Source organism: Melampsora larici-populina (genome assembly GCF_000204055.1).
Source record: "Melampsora larici-populina 98AG31 unplaced genomic scaffold MELLAscaffold_26, whole genome shotgun sequence".
Taxonomy (NCBI): Eukaryota; Fungi; Basidiomycota; class Pucciniomycetes; order Pucciniales; family Melampsoraceae; genus Melampsora; species Melampsora laricis-populina.
The window spans coordinates 677,716-693,409 of NW_006768790.1; the positions used below are offsets into that span (position 1 = coordinate 677,716).

Consider the following 15,694-nt stretch of genomic DNA (forward strand, 5'->3'; position numbering starts at 1 on the left):
ATCCGATCTTTGCTAAAAAGGTAAGTCTCATCAATTAAATCTGATTTAATGTAGAGGCGATTTTATCAGTTTATTGATTGAAAGCTTAGGACCGAGTTTGAATAAACCTGCTAGTTCTCTCTATCGACACAATCTTACTCGAGTCTGCTCTCCGAGCTACGAGCGATGATCAAGCTTTGATGACGTTGTCTTGTACGCTCTCTATGCGAAATTGAGGAGAAAGATCGATTCAAGTCTGATTTTCATCGTGCAAGATTAGGAAATTCGGTAAGCTACAATGATCTATTTCTTACATGCCAGAGATCCCCCTTTCTTTTGTTCATGTATCCCTCGTTCATACTTTGCAGGCACGGTCGACCCCAGTCCAAGGATCGATTTGTCTCATCGCAGCTCAAGCCAAATTATTCAATGAGCTAGTGCTAGATCTGATCTCAGCTCTTACTGCTCAACCTGATCGTAAGTCTTTCTCTTGACTATCATTGGTGATATGATACTGATTTTGGTTTAGCAAATTTGAGGTTTCTTTCTTTTCTCATTGTTTTACCTTCGAGCTAAATCATTAGGAGTAAGACAAAGCAAACTGTTATAGATTGTTGTTGTATATTTTGTTGAAGACTTAGTAAGTGGGTAATGTAGTGATGGATGTAATTTCATAGCAGAAGATACAACTTGAAGTCTTAGACTTGAATTCGATACAATGAGAATCTTTGAGAGGAAATTTATCACAGTTTCAAACATACTTGCTCGAGTTTAGGTCTTTCAAGGCAAGAGTCGATGTTTATGTTTCTTGTCGTAACAGTGCTTGAACGCAAAGAAAGCCTGTTCTAGAGGACGCGGTTTGAACTGATCAAAATACAAGAATTGGTGGTCATTTTGGTGATCTATAGAGGGCATACTTGAACTTTGTGATCTTTGCAAGGCATTTAAAAGAAGACTGATAAAGAAAAGAAACCAATCAAACTGAAACCAAAGTTTTATAAGTTTGAAAGATAGAAGACAACCTTAGAAAAGACAAGGAGGGAGCCAAATCCCTTGTTAAATGAATGGTAAACAATTTTGTTCCACTATTTCTGATATTTCATAATCCTTGGTCTCACTAACCTAGCACTCAATATATCACAGTTTATCAAGTTCAAAGGAAACATTCAAACAATCATGGTATACGTTCGATCAGACCGAAAAATAAATCAATTAGTTCCATAAGAATTCATGAACATTTACTTTTGAAAAATCAATCAACAATCATATTTGTACATTAAAATAAGCATAACGAGTATATAATAAAGCACATTAAGTAGAATACTATATTACAAATTTTGATAAGGCTGGATATGTTGAGTCGTTTTGAATTCAAGATTTTGAAGCAGGTACTCGAGTCGATCCTCCGACCAATTCAACTGTCTGGATTGCATCCGTTAGAATTCCAGCCTGAGCAAGAGTTCTTTCAAGTGGTGGAGTGGTTTTTTCGAATAAAGGAGCATGATGACGTAAATCATGATGATGTAAATGATCGATTGAACTTGAAAGGTTGGAGGAAGATAGATGATCTGAAGATGAAGATGAATCGGTAGGAAGTGGAGAGGTAGATTGAGATGAGGGATGTTCGGTGGTGAGTATGTAGAGTCTCCAGATTCAGGCAAAATTCTGTATAGTCTATGGCAAAAGAGACGATATCGAGTGAGGGGGGAGGTTGAGGAAATAAGATTGAACATTTGGAAGATTAAACTGAGCTGCTCTGAGGGTCAGCAACACCCGCTTAACCAGGCTCAACCAGGATGTGCTTTTTGATTGAGGCTTAGAGGCTCTCCTGAGCAGTTCACGTGAGCATTTGGGGCCAAAGTCTAGCCAAACTTGGGCCAAACTTGAGACAAACACTGCCCATCTAACGATCTCGACATCGAGAACGTCTCTCGTGGACGCAGTGACCCCCCCACCCAGTTCTCCCCCTTTTGGCACTATGGATCCTTTCGATCTAGATCATACGCCAATCTCTCTGATTCACAGTCCAACAAACAGTGGACGTATCAAATTCAATTCAAACTTTCATCTCCTTCTCTCCAGTCGTCAGGATAATCCAATATCACAATTCAAAAACCTCTGTTTTGATCTTATTCGATCAATTAATCACTTACGATTTAGGGCGTTCTCTCTCCAGATTCACCTCTTTCTCTCCAGATTCCAAAACAATTGGTACGATCTTATTCAATCAATTAATCACTTACGATCTAGGGCGTTCTCTCTCCAGTTGTCAGGATAACTCGATTTCACCATTCCAAAACAATTGGTACGATCTTATTCAATCAATTAATCACTTACGATCTAGGGCGTTCTCTTCCCAGATTCATATAATCATGGGTCAAACTATCGTGGGGGTTGGGGGAACCTTGGACATGACTAAAAAGGTAAGCATCTCCCACCCGTTTTCAAATCTCGACGACAATTCCGTTTAGTTGTTAATCGATATCTGATTTTCATTCCATCTCCTCCATTTATCGTATCATAGATCGTTTCCATTACTTTCTCAAACTATACTTCTATCACAAATCACCCTCCAATTCCCATTATAGACATCATGTGTAACAACCACAAGCAGCCAACCATCGAGTCTTTCTTGACCACTGGGTATGAAACCGACGATGGTCCCGCTCCTCCTCCCCGTCGGTCTTCTCGTGTAGTCACTCCGGCCAGAAGAGTTCCAGGGATGATTATTCCCTTGTCCGACTCGCGACGTGGCATGGGTGACTTGTTCTCAGTCAGGGATGTCAGAGACGCCCATGTCCACCGTCGTCGAGAGCGATCTGCCTCCTTGCCTGGCGATGAAGTGTTTCGTGAACCAGCACGTGGACGATCGAAGACTGTCTCACGTCCGGCATCTTCTGTAAGTCATCTTTTTTTACAATCTACAATTGTAATTTGTTTATTTGAATCTTACCTTTATAATTCTTCATTGTTTATCTTCTAAACGCAGGCTACTGGCACAGGATCCTTCCGTGAACGCTCCCAATCAGTATCCGATGGTGGAATGGTCTCTTCTATGGTCTCTTCTTCTACTTCAAGGATCCTTGCTTCAAAAGGCAAGAAGAGCCAAGGATCTGGTCCTGTAAGTCCAGTACCATCTACTGAAAATCTCATTCAATTTTTGATTGACAATCTTATGTTCCTATCGTTCATGTTTTTGAACACTATCTGTAGGTACCAATCCAATCGGGTCCAGTGATCGAAGTCGACTTACAACAAGACTCGGATGAGGACAACTCGCGCCTCAGAAAACGCAAAAGGAATCAGGCTCCTGACGACTTTGACTGTCCATTCGAGTACTTTGGACCTCCCTGGCATTTGAAAAAAGATGTAAGTCTGATATCTTGCTCATATTGTCTTACAAAGCTTGTATTTGTATCTGTGTAGCTGACGATAAGTGATCTTGTAGGCAAAGGACCAACCAGGACTATCTCATACTTGTACCTGGTGTAACAAGGAGGTCCGAGTCAGTGCCAGCTCTCGAAGATCCAACCTCAAAGTGCACCGAGATGGTAATCCTGCACCTGGTAAGTCTGGAGTGGGGTGCCCACGTCGCAATCAGGCAATTGCCGCTGGCGCCAAGCTCCCTCCCACTGTGAATGAACTCCGAGCTCAGCGTCTCCAGCAAGATCATCAAACATCTCTTACTTCCTTTGTCAACGAACCACCGACCTTCTCCAATCGTACATTAAATCAATGTCTCTCGGTGTGGCAAGTGGCGCACGCATTGCCTTTCATTCGTATCGAAGATACGATCCTTAAGTCAATAATGTATTGGCTACGACCTGATGCACGAGTTTTTGGACGAAAGTGGTCGGCCGAAGAGGCCAAACGACTGTATCTTTCGCTTCGTGGACTAGTCATTGAGAAGGAACTCAAGGTTTGAATTTCATCTCTTATCATTTCTTGACATTCTCCTTTCCTTTCATCTCCATTTATCTCGTCTTTTCATTGATATTCTTCCCTTCTCTTATTACAGGAACTGGACAGCAAGTTCTGTCTGATTCAAGATGTATGGACGGTGAAGGGAAACCTTCACGCATTCATTGGATCATCGGTCTCTTACGTTACGAAGGACTGGAAATATGTTGTCCGACATTTAAGTATGAAGTTAGTTGCATGGCATCACAACGGCAACTTGCTTGCTGAGCCCATGGTAACTGTATTAAAAAAGAACGATCTCTATAAAAAGATAAGTCCTTTGAAGTTTCTTTTTTCTTTCTTACTTTCATTTCATTTCAATTTAACTCGATATGCTGATTTATATTTCTTTATTACATGCTAGCCATGGCTTCTGACTCAGGAAGCAACAACTTCACCCTAGGCCGTGAGATGCATCGTCAGCTCCGTGAAGAAGGTTACAAATCAGGCCATGATCTCAGCTGGAATCCGAAATCGATGTCGATTCGTTGCTTCTGTCACAAAATGGGACTGATAGTCAAGGCCGGGCTGGACGCACTAGGTATGAAACCGAGGCGCATCCGCCACAACACCTTAGGTAGGTTTCCACCGGTTGAAGTGTTGGCTTCGATCGAGGAGGAGGACGAGTTGGATGGCCTCAAGTCTGGATTGGAGGAATTAGAAGTTAATCAAAGTGAAAGTATGAGTGGAGATGATGATAATGACGAATTAGAAAGTAATCAGAGCAGCGAACCCGATGATTCAGATTCCAACGCTGACCCCCAAGAAGAAGATCGCAAAGAAGAAGACGAGCCAGAAAACTACCGTAACCGTAAGACCGCTTACCCCCTTGGGGATACTTATATGAAAGGTTTGAGTAATGATGTAAGTAATGTAATACCTTCTATTACTTACATTCACATGACTGAAATATCAATTTGGGACATATTACCTCTTACAGATGGATAAGGTGAACAAGAAGCTCACTCGCTCCAGTGGACACCGTGCAGATTTCAATCGACGCCGACATCAAGCTAATGTTCAACGTAAATTGGACGACTTACCTGCGCTGAAGGCTCTCTTGTCAGGCCACGGTATTCGGTGGGGAATACAAGCTGAACGCTGGGAGCGGATGTGGGAGGCGCGCAATGTAAGTGTCTTACATATTCTATCAAAGCATTGATCCCCAGTTCAGTGAACAATTGAACTAATTGTTTGATCTCTTTGTACTTCATTCAGCTCATTGATCGAGTCATGAGAGATGACTTGACCAAAGTTCACTCAAGGAAGTGTCGTCCAAGAAAAGATGGTAAAAAACACGGGTACTTCGAAGAGCTGGAATTCTCGGTGGGGGATTGGCAGGCTATGCAAGATATGTTGGACATACTCACAGTAAGTTTCTTATTTTTTGCTATTATCTTACATCGTGACTCCTGACTGATTAGACATTTCCTGACCGGGTCTGGGGATAGCCATACAAGATTCTTACTCGACAAATGGAAGGCGATAAACCTACAGGGTGTATGGTTATCGCCAAGTATGTGGAGCTCAAGTCCTTGATGGAAAGCCAATTAAATAATATGCACATCAACGACCCGCTCTATCCTATGGTGGACGTCATGATTGGAAAGATCAAAACTTATCTGGAGGAAGCTATTGGATGCGACACCCTGGTTCTTGCTGCCGTCTTTCACCCAGGATTACGAGTCAGATTCTTTTCTCACGTTTTTGGAGAAGACTCGGCCAATCACCAGCGAGCCCAAGAATTACTACAATCTGTATTCACTTTGCAACGAGATGCAACTGACGTTCAAAATCAACCAGTCTCTCCACCTTTGGCAATCAAGACTTCAAACAAAGATGTTGGACCATCCTTCCTTCATCTCTATGACAAAGTAGTCACCTCAAGCAACCTCGATGAGCTCGACCGATACCTTCAGGGTATTGACCCAATGGTATCGCCCGATGTGAACAACCCAGATCATGCTCTGGAGTGGTGGAGTGTAAGCAATTTCTCGTCTTTCATCTTTTGTATACTTCATTACCAAAGCTGATCTCTGATCTCTTACAGACTCAAGAAGGTAAATACCCTGTCTTATCGACTTTGGCTCGGGACTACTTAGCAACACCTGCGGCATCCGGTGCCCCTGAACGTTCCTTCTCAATTGCGGGACGTGTATGTACAGCAGAACGAGGAGGATTAGTCCCTCGCTTGATTGAAATGTTGGTTAGTTGTCAAATATGGGTAATCGAAGGAATACCTTTGACTGGTGACTTTGCAGAAGTGGGCAAAGTGATTGAATATGCCAAGAAGTTCCTGGTCAAGAAGACTAGACAAAATCGAAACTAACTTGATACTCTTACCTTCTATTTATCTTATCTTCATTACACTCCTTTAAAAAGTTTCTATATAATGTTTACAGTTCAATTGTTTTCCCTTTGTCTTTTACAGTATTTCTCTACAGTCTTTACAGTACACTTTGTTTAAACATTGTCTCAGTCTCTTAATGTTTCTTTACGGTCTTTTCTTTACAGTTTTTTTACGTTCTCTTTTTAAGAAAATACAAAACCTTTTTTTTTGCCTGCAACGCTCCGAAGCGCTGCGAGAAAAAACTTCGCTTTTAGCTTCCCAAAACCCCCTGAACCCCAGACCCGCTGCCCTTAACGCTGCCGGCTTTGAGACACCCCGTTCTGCGCAGCGCTTTCCAAATATGGCCTAGCAGCGCTGCGAGCCAGACTTGATATGATGGTAAATTTGGAGTGATCATTGATGAAGGTTACAAAGTATTTATATCCCTCACATGATGACACCTCAAAACTACACACATCTGAGTGAATGAGAGCAGCAACAGAAGTAGATCTGTGGTCTGAGCAAGATTTGAAAGAACTTCTTGCCATCTTGGACTTCACACACACAGGACACCTTTGAACATCTATCTCATTCATAACATCAGGTTTCATTTGGGAAGTTGATAGAAGTTTCTTGAGGGCTTTCAGTCCTATATGACCTAGTTTTTGATGCCAATGAAGAAGACTGGAATCCGAACTCTTTTCAGAAGTCAGATTGGAGTAGGGTTCATCTACCTTAGCTGCTAAGTAGTACAAGTTTCCCCTTTGGTAACCAGTGCTAACCAGTTCTGAGGCAATAGACACATCGCTAGCGTGATAAAATGAGCATGAAGATTTGTCAAAGACAAGGATAAAACCATCATACAGAGGGACGAGACGGAGAGAATAGGCTCTTGAAGTTCCGGGACAAGCAGAGTAGGATGATGATGAGCATATTCATTCATAGGTAAGACAGTGGTTCCGGAGTGAGTAGCTTTAATAGATGACAAATTGTCAAGTTGGATGATTTTCTTGAAGCCTTCAAGACCGATGAGAGCTGATTTGTTGGGTTGGTGACGCTGCCACCAGGAATCAACCTGGTCCATGTCACGCCCTGGAAAGGTCCCTAAGTGACATCACCAAGAAGCCCGAACTGACAAGATGAGGTGATTGGGCTCGCCCTGGATTATGTGATGATCCAGGCACAGATGTTGTTCATCATCAAGATACCCAGCTACCTCCCTTGTAGCCAGTGAGATGAGAACCTCTTTCCTTCTCATCACCTCTTTGTCATCTTCTCTCTCACTCAATTCTCCTGATTCTCCTGATCATCTCTTAGTCACCTTTCCCTCGTGTAGAGTCCCCCTTTCAAACCCACGTGATTTCATCCCCTCCCACCCAAGGTTTGAAAGGGCTCTTACCTGTTCTGTAAGAGATTGCTAACTTTCCCGGTTACCAAGAATAAATCCTAAGGGATTCTCGGTAACCCAAGTTAGCTGCTAGGCTCCTCCCAAAGCATGCAACTCTCACTCTAGGAGACTCTAGAGCAAGCGTAGCAAACAGCATAAAGCTTAGCACTGGAGGCTCTCTAAGAGTCCTCACCATGTGTCACTTACCTCGTGACACGTCCCTCCAGTCCTACTCCTGTGGTGTCATTGAGAGAGAACAGCCAGAGTTGATGTTCCAATTGGACACGTTTGCGGACTTGGTGGAGACTACTCTAGCTGACTTGACCTGAAGAAAGTTTTCTTCATTCACCAATTTGTCTTCATCATTGCTAAACTCAAGAGCAACAACTGATGAATTTCCAGCTTTGGTGGTGAAACAAGATGAGTTGTTGGAGACTTGAGATGATCCGCCTCGTCAAGAGGAAGTAGAGAATGGGTGTCCTTCATCAGTTTCTTTGATCCAGCAATTTGCAACTTTATGATTACGTCTCTTGCTGTAAGTGCAGTACTTAGTGTTGCAAGATGAACCAGACTGAGGACGTAAATCAAAAGATTGAGTCACATGTGCTCTGGCTGCAACTGTGTTGGAGGATGTAGTTTGATCAAGAGAGGTTTTACAGTGTGGAAATCAAAATTAATGATCAATTTTTTAACATTACCTGTTGATATTTATTTAATCAAGGATTTAGAGTTATTATAAAAGATTCAACTTTTATATCAATTTTATATTCTTTGAGTTTTTTCTTCAGTTGCTCATTCATTTATATTGTTTTGTTAAAATAACAATTATTTATATTGCATTTTACAATTATGAGCTCATAGAATTCTTCAAATTCAAGACTCAAGTATCATCACTCAACTCAAACTTATCTTTGATTATAGCTTATTATCTTCAAATTTGCACTTTAATTATTTTGCTACTCATCTCTTTACAAAAGATGAACTACATACAAGCAAAACAAAATAGATAAAAGAAGAAATACTAAAAGAAATTGGTGATTACTATTTAATAAAGTAAAGAATATCTATATTTCAAACAAAAGGAAGGTGTCAGTATTATTCAAGATTGAGATTAAGGTCCAAAATTGAGATTTAAGATCAGAAGAAAACAAGAATGTGATACCAAGATTACAAGCTGGGATCAACATGATAAACTAAATAGAAGGATCAAATCTGAAAATCACTTACTTATTCAAGATTTAAATTGAAGGATCAAAATTGAAATTGTAGTTGAATTAAAACTATAAAGGTGAAAAGGAAAGTGGAGAAACTTACTTACAAAAGGATCAAAATCAAAAACTAAATGTAGAAGATGAGATAGTGGAGAAAGAAAGATGATGATGTCAGTATATTCAAGTAGAAATGAAGGAAGAAAGCAAAGAAGAAAATCAAAATGAAACTTACTTAAATGAGCCAAAATTGAAATTGATTAACTTACCCTGATCAAGATCCAAAATCAAGTTCTAAATCAATAAAGCCAAGAGGACCTTGATGATGATGCAATGAGATTGAGGTGGAGAAGGTGATATGAGGTGGGCATTGATTGATCAAGTGGGATAGTGGGGAAGTTGAAGCAGAAATTAGTATTGAATGAAACAGAAGGAAAGTGGAGAAAGAAAAACTTGCGTTGATGTGATCTGGGAGAGGAGGGGCAGAATGTGATTGGAGTAAAACTTAAACAAATTGGTTGAGGCACATGGAAGTGTGCATAGTGGTTGAATAGGAGGTTGCAAGTATAAAAGCAGGAGGAATCTGGAGAAATCAAGGCGGATGAATCTTCATCCTATCATATTGGTTTTGATTTGATCTGTGTGTTTCTTTTTGTGTGTGCTTGTGTCTAAGTGATTGTGTTGAAGTCTTGAAGTGATAGTGTTAAAGTCTTGAAGTGTTCTGGTTTTGAAGGAGTTGTGATTAAATCTGTTGATCATCAATCTTGAGGTTGTGTTGTTTGAGTTATTGATATTGAGTTCTTATTGGTTGCTGAGCTGGTGTGAAGGGTACTTGTTTTTATGTATTTATTTATTTTATTCCATTTGACATTACTGTCACTGTTGGTGAAATCTCAAACAACTTGGGGCCAACCCTGTGCACCTGTTTGAATCCCTCCCTTTCAACAAATCCGTCAATTTTAAAAAATCCCTTCTGGAAATTCAACTTTGCCAATTATTCAAAACAATCATAAGTTGTTAGCACCGGGTCCGAGTACCCAATTTTCTGGAAAATCCCCACCGCCAACAAACCCATCTCCCCCCTCTCCAGTTGCAAAAGTACGTTGCGGACTCAAAATCCAAAAGTAGTAAAAAATTGAAAATACATAACTCTGGTTATAGAGGTTGTGTAGGCGTGTACAGTACACCGCCAGACCTTGCGCATCCATTTGCGGGATAAACAAAGTTTTGCGGCAAAAATTTGTGCAGATAGAAAGTTGTTAGATTGTTCTAGTTCTTTCCAAACAGCAATAAAAGGTTGAGGGCAGCTTCACTGCACCCGTATTTTCATCCGCTCTCACACGTGGTGATTCTTACCCTCTCTGGCTCAGCCTACGCTACACTGTGTAGGAGTTCTACAACAGCAAGTAACTTCATTCTTGATGAATCGAATGACAGTAGCGGAGTTGACCTTGGTGTGGTGCATTAGAGGAGTAACAACCGGAAGCCAATCAATAGGAAGAGAAGTCAGAATAGACGTGGTGAAGATTTTGTTGACAGTGAGAGGAGACTTGTTAGTGATCAGTGAGTCGAGTCGTTCATATACGTTATGGAGCTTGTTGATATTAGAAATGATGTCATCACCACCATTTGTGTGGTGATGAGACAATGGAGAAGATGCATGTGTCCTCCAGAGGTGGAGTCTTCATGCGCAGATTGCAAAGCTGCCCACGTCCCTGATGCATCTTGTCAATGTGACTTGATGTATTGGAGGTTACTGTCTTCGATAGACCTCAAGATCAGGGTACAGGATTTGGTGTTGTCAACCTCCCAGCCAGATGGACAATCCTTTGCTACAATGGGCTGCAGGACATACAAGAGCTTTGCATCTTTGAGAGCAAGTTTGATTTTGAACTTCCAATCAAGGTAATTGGAGTCATTGCCCGGTGGGCGGAGTGGGGTCATACCAGATAACTTGATTGTTTTATTGGTAGTATCAGTCATTGTACCTTTGGACCTTTCCAAAACAAAGGTTACAGAATATGAAATAGATGTGCAATGATGATTAGAGTTTTAGAATTTAGGTTCAAGAAGTTAATTGAGTCATTTGAAGAACTAAGAATATGAGATATGGTTTGAATTCAGTCAGTAGATGATGGGCTCATAACCACTTTAGCTGTGGAGCAGTCAGAGAAAGAGACAAAGGAAAGGTATGTAAATTTCATGGACAAAATCAGACAGAACAGAGAAAGAGAGAACACAGAGAGAAATCCTACCTGGAACAGTCAGAGAAAGAGACAAAGGAAAGGTGAAGAAGAAGCACCTTTCCTAGACTGCTCCAGTAGGATTTATATAGTGAAACTTTTACATAATGGTTTTCACATGATGTAATGTGCTTGTTAAGCACACACTTAGAATCTATGTATCATGGGTTAGTCTCACAGGACTTTTACATAAGGAATTTGAAAGTCATGCAGGACTATCTCAACACATTTTTCGTTTCACACCACAATTTTCTTGATTTCTTTGTTGTGTTTCATGAGGAGATCAATTACGGTAGTCAAAGTTGTGTATACTTTGCTGTGCATAGTTTTCTTTTCTTTTTTCACAAATTCACACAACCAGGGAAAACTATGTTTTTGGCTTAAAAGTACATATCTTTGAGCTTCAATCAAGAAACATACTTTTTCCAAGTTGTTTGTAGTTGCAAAAAAACACAAAAAAACTATGCACGGCAAAGTATACACAACTTTGAGTACCGTTAATATCACAGTACAAGATTTTGACTGTGCTTGTACACACAATTTTAAATTGAAATCCACTCAATATAATAAACCTTTTTAAAAGTGAAACCAATCAATTTCACCCCATTTTCTTTTATGCATATATACAAAAAAATAAAACCAAACCTTCAACTTTCTAAAAACTTGAATATGATTAATATTTTAAAACTAAGAATACAATCAAAAACTAGAATTCAAATTGAATTGAAAAAAAGTACTTTCTCTCTATCATCAAATTCATTCATCTAAATTCTTCATCACTAATTCAATCAAGATAAACAAAAAAACAAATCCTCATAAATAATTTCATTCATTCATCAATCTATATTGGAAGTCTAAACTTTAATGGGAATCAGAAATGAAAGAATTAGGTCCATTAGAACTAAACGAATGAGTCGAAATAATCGAAGCTCGATGTTGTTTTGATCCTTCAGAAGCTTGTTGATGTGATAAATCTGCAAAAGCCATCTTATATTTAACCAACTAAGATCAAAGAAAAATCATGATCGTTAACGGTAAGCCAATGAAAGAATGATTAACAGAAAATCAAAAAATAAAAAAAAGATTCCTCACTTCTTCTTCTAATTCTTCCCTATCAAGTTTAGCCATCACAACCTGTTTAACCAAATCACAATGCTATTTCACAAAAACAAAACCTGAATCAGTGTTCTTCAAACCGACCAATGTCCACATAGACAAAAAAATCGAAAAACCTTACTTCTTCATTAACTTGAGCAAGATTACTTTCTAATCTTCTAACCTGAGCACTAAGTTGAGCATTAGCATCTCTTAATCTATCAATCTCAATTTGATGTGCATTTTTCTCTCTACAGATCGATTCCCATTCAGATGAATATTGATCTAACATCATCGGTGTGATCTTGATCTGTAAGGCATCTTTAATAAACTCTTGTGCTCTATAACTATCTGTTCCTGATCTTTTTCGTGTGGTACTTTGATCTAACCTTTTATCGACTACTGCAGCTTTCGGTATCGAATCAGAATCACAAGAAAATGGTTGAACTTTTAAAGATTCCTGTAAACTATCATCATTCTACCAAAGTTATCAAACAAAAGAAACTCAAATCAGTCTACCTAAAATTCAAATCTTCAATCCCTACTACTTTTGAAAAGAAAAGAAAACCTTATGATTATCTAAAAAGCCTAACCTACTTTATAAGGTTCAAATAAATTCAACTTTAAAAAGTCTAATAACTTATCAAATCCTCTTTCACAGATTTCCTTTTCATTCTTTTTCATCAAACTTAATCCAAATCTAAAAACTGCTTCAAGTCCTTCTGCAAAAACTAAATCCATTACAACTGAAACTAACTCTAATGGAAATCGATACCTAAATCCAAAACAAAACATCTCATCAATCTTTATACTTCATCCAATAAAAAAGAAATAGAATTCATTTTGCCATCAAGATGATTAAATAAACTTACCCAAATAATGTTAGAAACCATTGACTAGCATACATACTACTCTTAATCCCTTGTCTAAGCAAATGCATATAAACATGAGGTAAAAGGTCTTCTAAGATTCGATCAAATTGAAATAATCTTAATTGAAGTCCTGGCATATTAGGAATAAAATGTGATCTAAGATCATATGAATTCATCAATCTAACTAAAACACAAAACGCTTCTTCATCCGGCATCTAAAAGAAAACCAATCTCATCCCAAAAAAAAATAACTAAATCAATTAATCAAAAAAAACGATTTGAAAAAACTCAAAAAAAAAAAAAAAAGAGTTTTCCCTTACATTTAATAACATGGGACCAATAATAAATTGAAGTCCTTGAGTATAACCCACTTCTTCATCATACAATGAAAACGCTTTACAAACCGCTAATAATGAATCTTGACCTACCCCACCTGATTCTTTAAAATATTCTAATTGAGGAAAGGTTCGATTTAAATCTCTTGTGATCGATTTTTCATACTGACAAGGTAAGTTTAATAATCTAGAATATTCCATTTCTAATTCAACATCTTTAGAAGATGACATTAATCTACCGAAAAAAAAAACAAAACAAAATCAATCAACCAATTTTCTAATGAAGGATAATAAAAGAAAAATCAAAATCAGGTTTTTTGGGGGACTTCACTAACTGCCACATCATTCCTCTCAAAGCTGGAGGAATTCCAGATTGAATAGCTCGACTTAATTCTTTTGGTTTCTTTTTCGCCACCGTTTCATAATCATTCATCACCGAACCCCAAAAATCCCAATCAATCAAACTCACAGGAGCAGGTTCTAATGATTTCTTGCGCGTCCTTTTTAAATCTTCTTGTTCATTATCTTTAGTTTTAATGATTTCTTTAGATTCATTAATCGGTTTTTCTTCTTGGATCGAATTAGTTATGGTTTTAGAATTCGATCCAGTCATTTCTTCTTGTACTCTAGTAAAATGTTCAATAAGTTTATGACGACCTTCAAGTAAACTTTTCCGTTTGGATTCGTCTTCTTCTATTGATGGTGATTGACCAGGATGATGAATCACAGAAGGATCAAATGATTTACCTGTAGGTGTTCTACTAGGTGAAGTGGCTCCTGAACGTGTTGGTCCTAATCGAGTTGTAGAATGTAAACTTTCATCCATCAGATTCATACCATGAAGATTTCTTAAAGTTGATTTCGATTCGGCTTCTTCAGAGATCTTAATTGAACTTGGGCTTAAGTTGATGTCTAGATTTTTAATCCCAGGTAAATCATTTGTATCATCGCGTGTTGAAGCTTGATGATCGAAAGAAGAAACCGGCCTCGATTGAGAAACAGAATCAGTTTTCTCCAACTGATTTTTGGTTGACAAACCAGCCAAATCAATTGAAGATTCATTGACTGATGCTAATGATGATCTCCAAATAGTACTCGTATCAGAATCCTTTCTCAACGGAAGCTTGATGGATTCAGAGTTTTCAGATAATAAGTTTGTAGATGAATGAATTTCTTCTTTAGATTTAGAACTTGATCCAATCGAAACTTGTTTCAAACCTTCAGAATCACTTCTTGGACCTGTCAATAAACGTTCTCTTTGTAAATTCGAAGTAGGTGTCGTTTCAAGATTAATAAGTTTAGATTCATGATTAGATCCCAATAATGGTGGTGTAGTAGGTGGTGAAAATGAATCGATTGAATGGTTTCCTTCTTCCGCAATCAGACTGTTTCTTGGAATTGAGTTTAAACTAAATGGTCTTTTGTAGTCATCATGAGTTTGATTAACTTCTAAGTCTTGATTTAAATCTTGATCTTCTTGAATCTTCTGTTCTTGTTCCTGTGATGAAGAGATCTCAGTTTCTGATGAATTTGAATTTGATGATGGAATGGTTGATTTGTTTGTTGAAGATGAAGCTGATAGCATTCTTGATGGGATTGATAAAGTGAATTTGTTTTGATTTGATGTTTCAAGTTTCAATTGGAATTTCCATTTAAGATGTTTCTTTTATGCAAACTTTCTTCAAGCTCACTTGGATCCCTTTGAATCTTAAAATTAGAGAAAGCATTCTCTCTCAGACCCACGGGCCACCGTGTCCAATTCAAGCTTCAAAAAGATTTCATCATCACAGTACTTTCACTCACTTCACACACTACAGTGAGATTCCTTTATAAGCATGGTGATGGTTGCATCAAATCCCATGCTAATATAAAAAATGCTTCTTATCGGAACAGACCTAATAGCCTATAGGAGCATAAAACATGCTCAAAATTATGCTATGCTTGAATGTCAGGCTTGGCACTTGCAACTATTGAAAAATATGTACTACAGAAACCTAGAAGCAAAAATTGACAGACAGTTTTTCAATTGATCTTCGCTTTTCTACTCAATGCAGCCTAATTTACTCCACTTCACCTACCTTTCTTCTCCTTTCTTGCATCACATAGAAGCATAAACACGTGAAAGAATCATGTTATGCTTCTTTTTTCATGCTTCACATGAAATTATACAAGCATATCAGTCAAAACCTGAAGCATATGCTTAAAATGCTTATAAATCCAAATTTACTGCCCACCAAAAATGGTCACATCATTTTTGATGCTTATCAAAAAATATGCTTGTAAAGG

At 38.5% G+C, this 15,694-nt stretch overlaps 1 protein-coding gene across 1 annotated transcript; it reads right to left on the reverse strand.

The window, feature by feature from the left end:
• Nucleotides 1-11,650: 11,650 nt before the first annotated feature.
• Nucleotides 11,651-15,143, reverse strand: MELLADRAFT_78210 (uncharacterized protein; the record flags this gene model as incomplete). Its single annotated transcript, XM_007411701.1, has 7 exons — nucleotides 11,651-12,108; nucleotides 12,199-12,261; nucleotides 12,344-12,679; nucleotides 12,799-12,976; nucleotides 13,074-13,288; nucleotides 13,394-13,643; nucleotides 13,744-15,143. 7 exons carry the CDS (start codon nucleotides 14,991-14,993, stop codon nucleotides 11,968-11,970), a joined length of 2,433 nt encoding a protein of 810 aa, XP_007411763.1.
• Nucleotides 15,144-15,694: the final 551 nt, after the last annotated feature.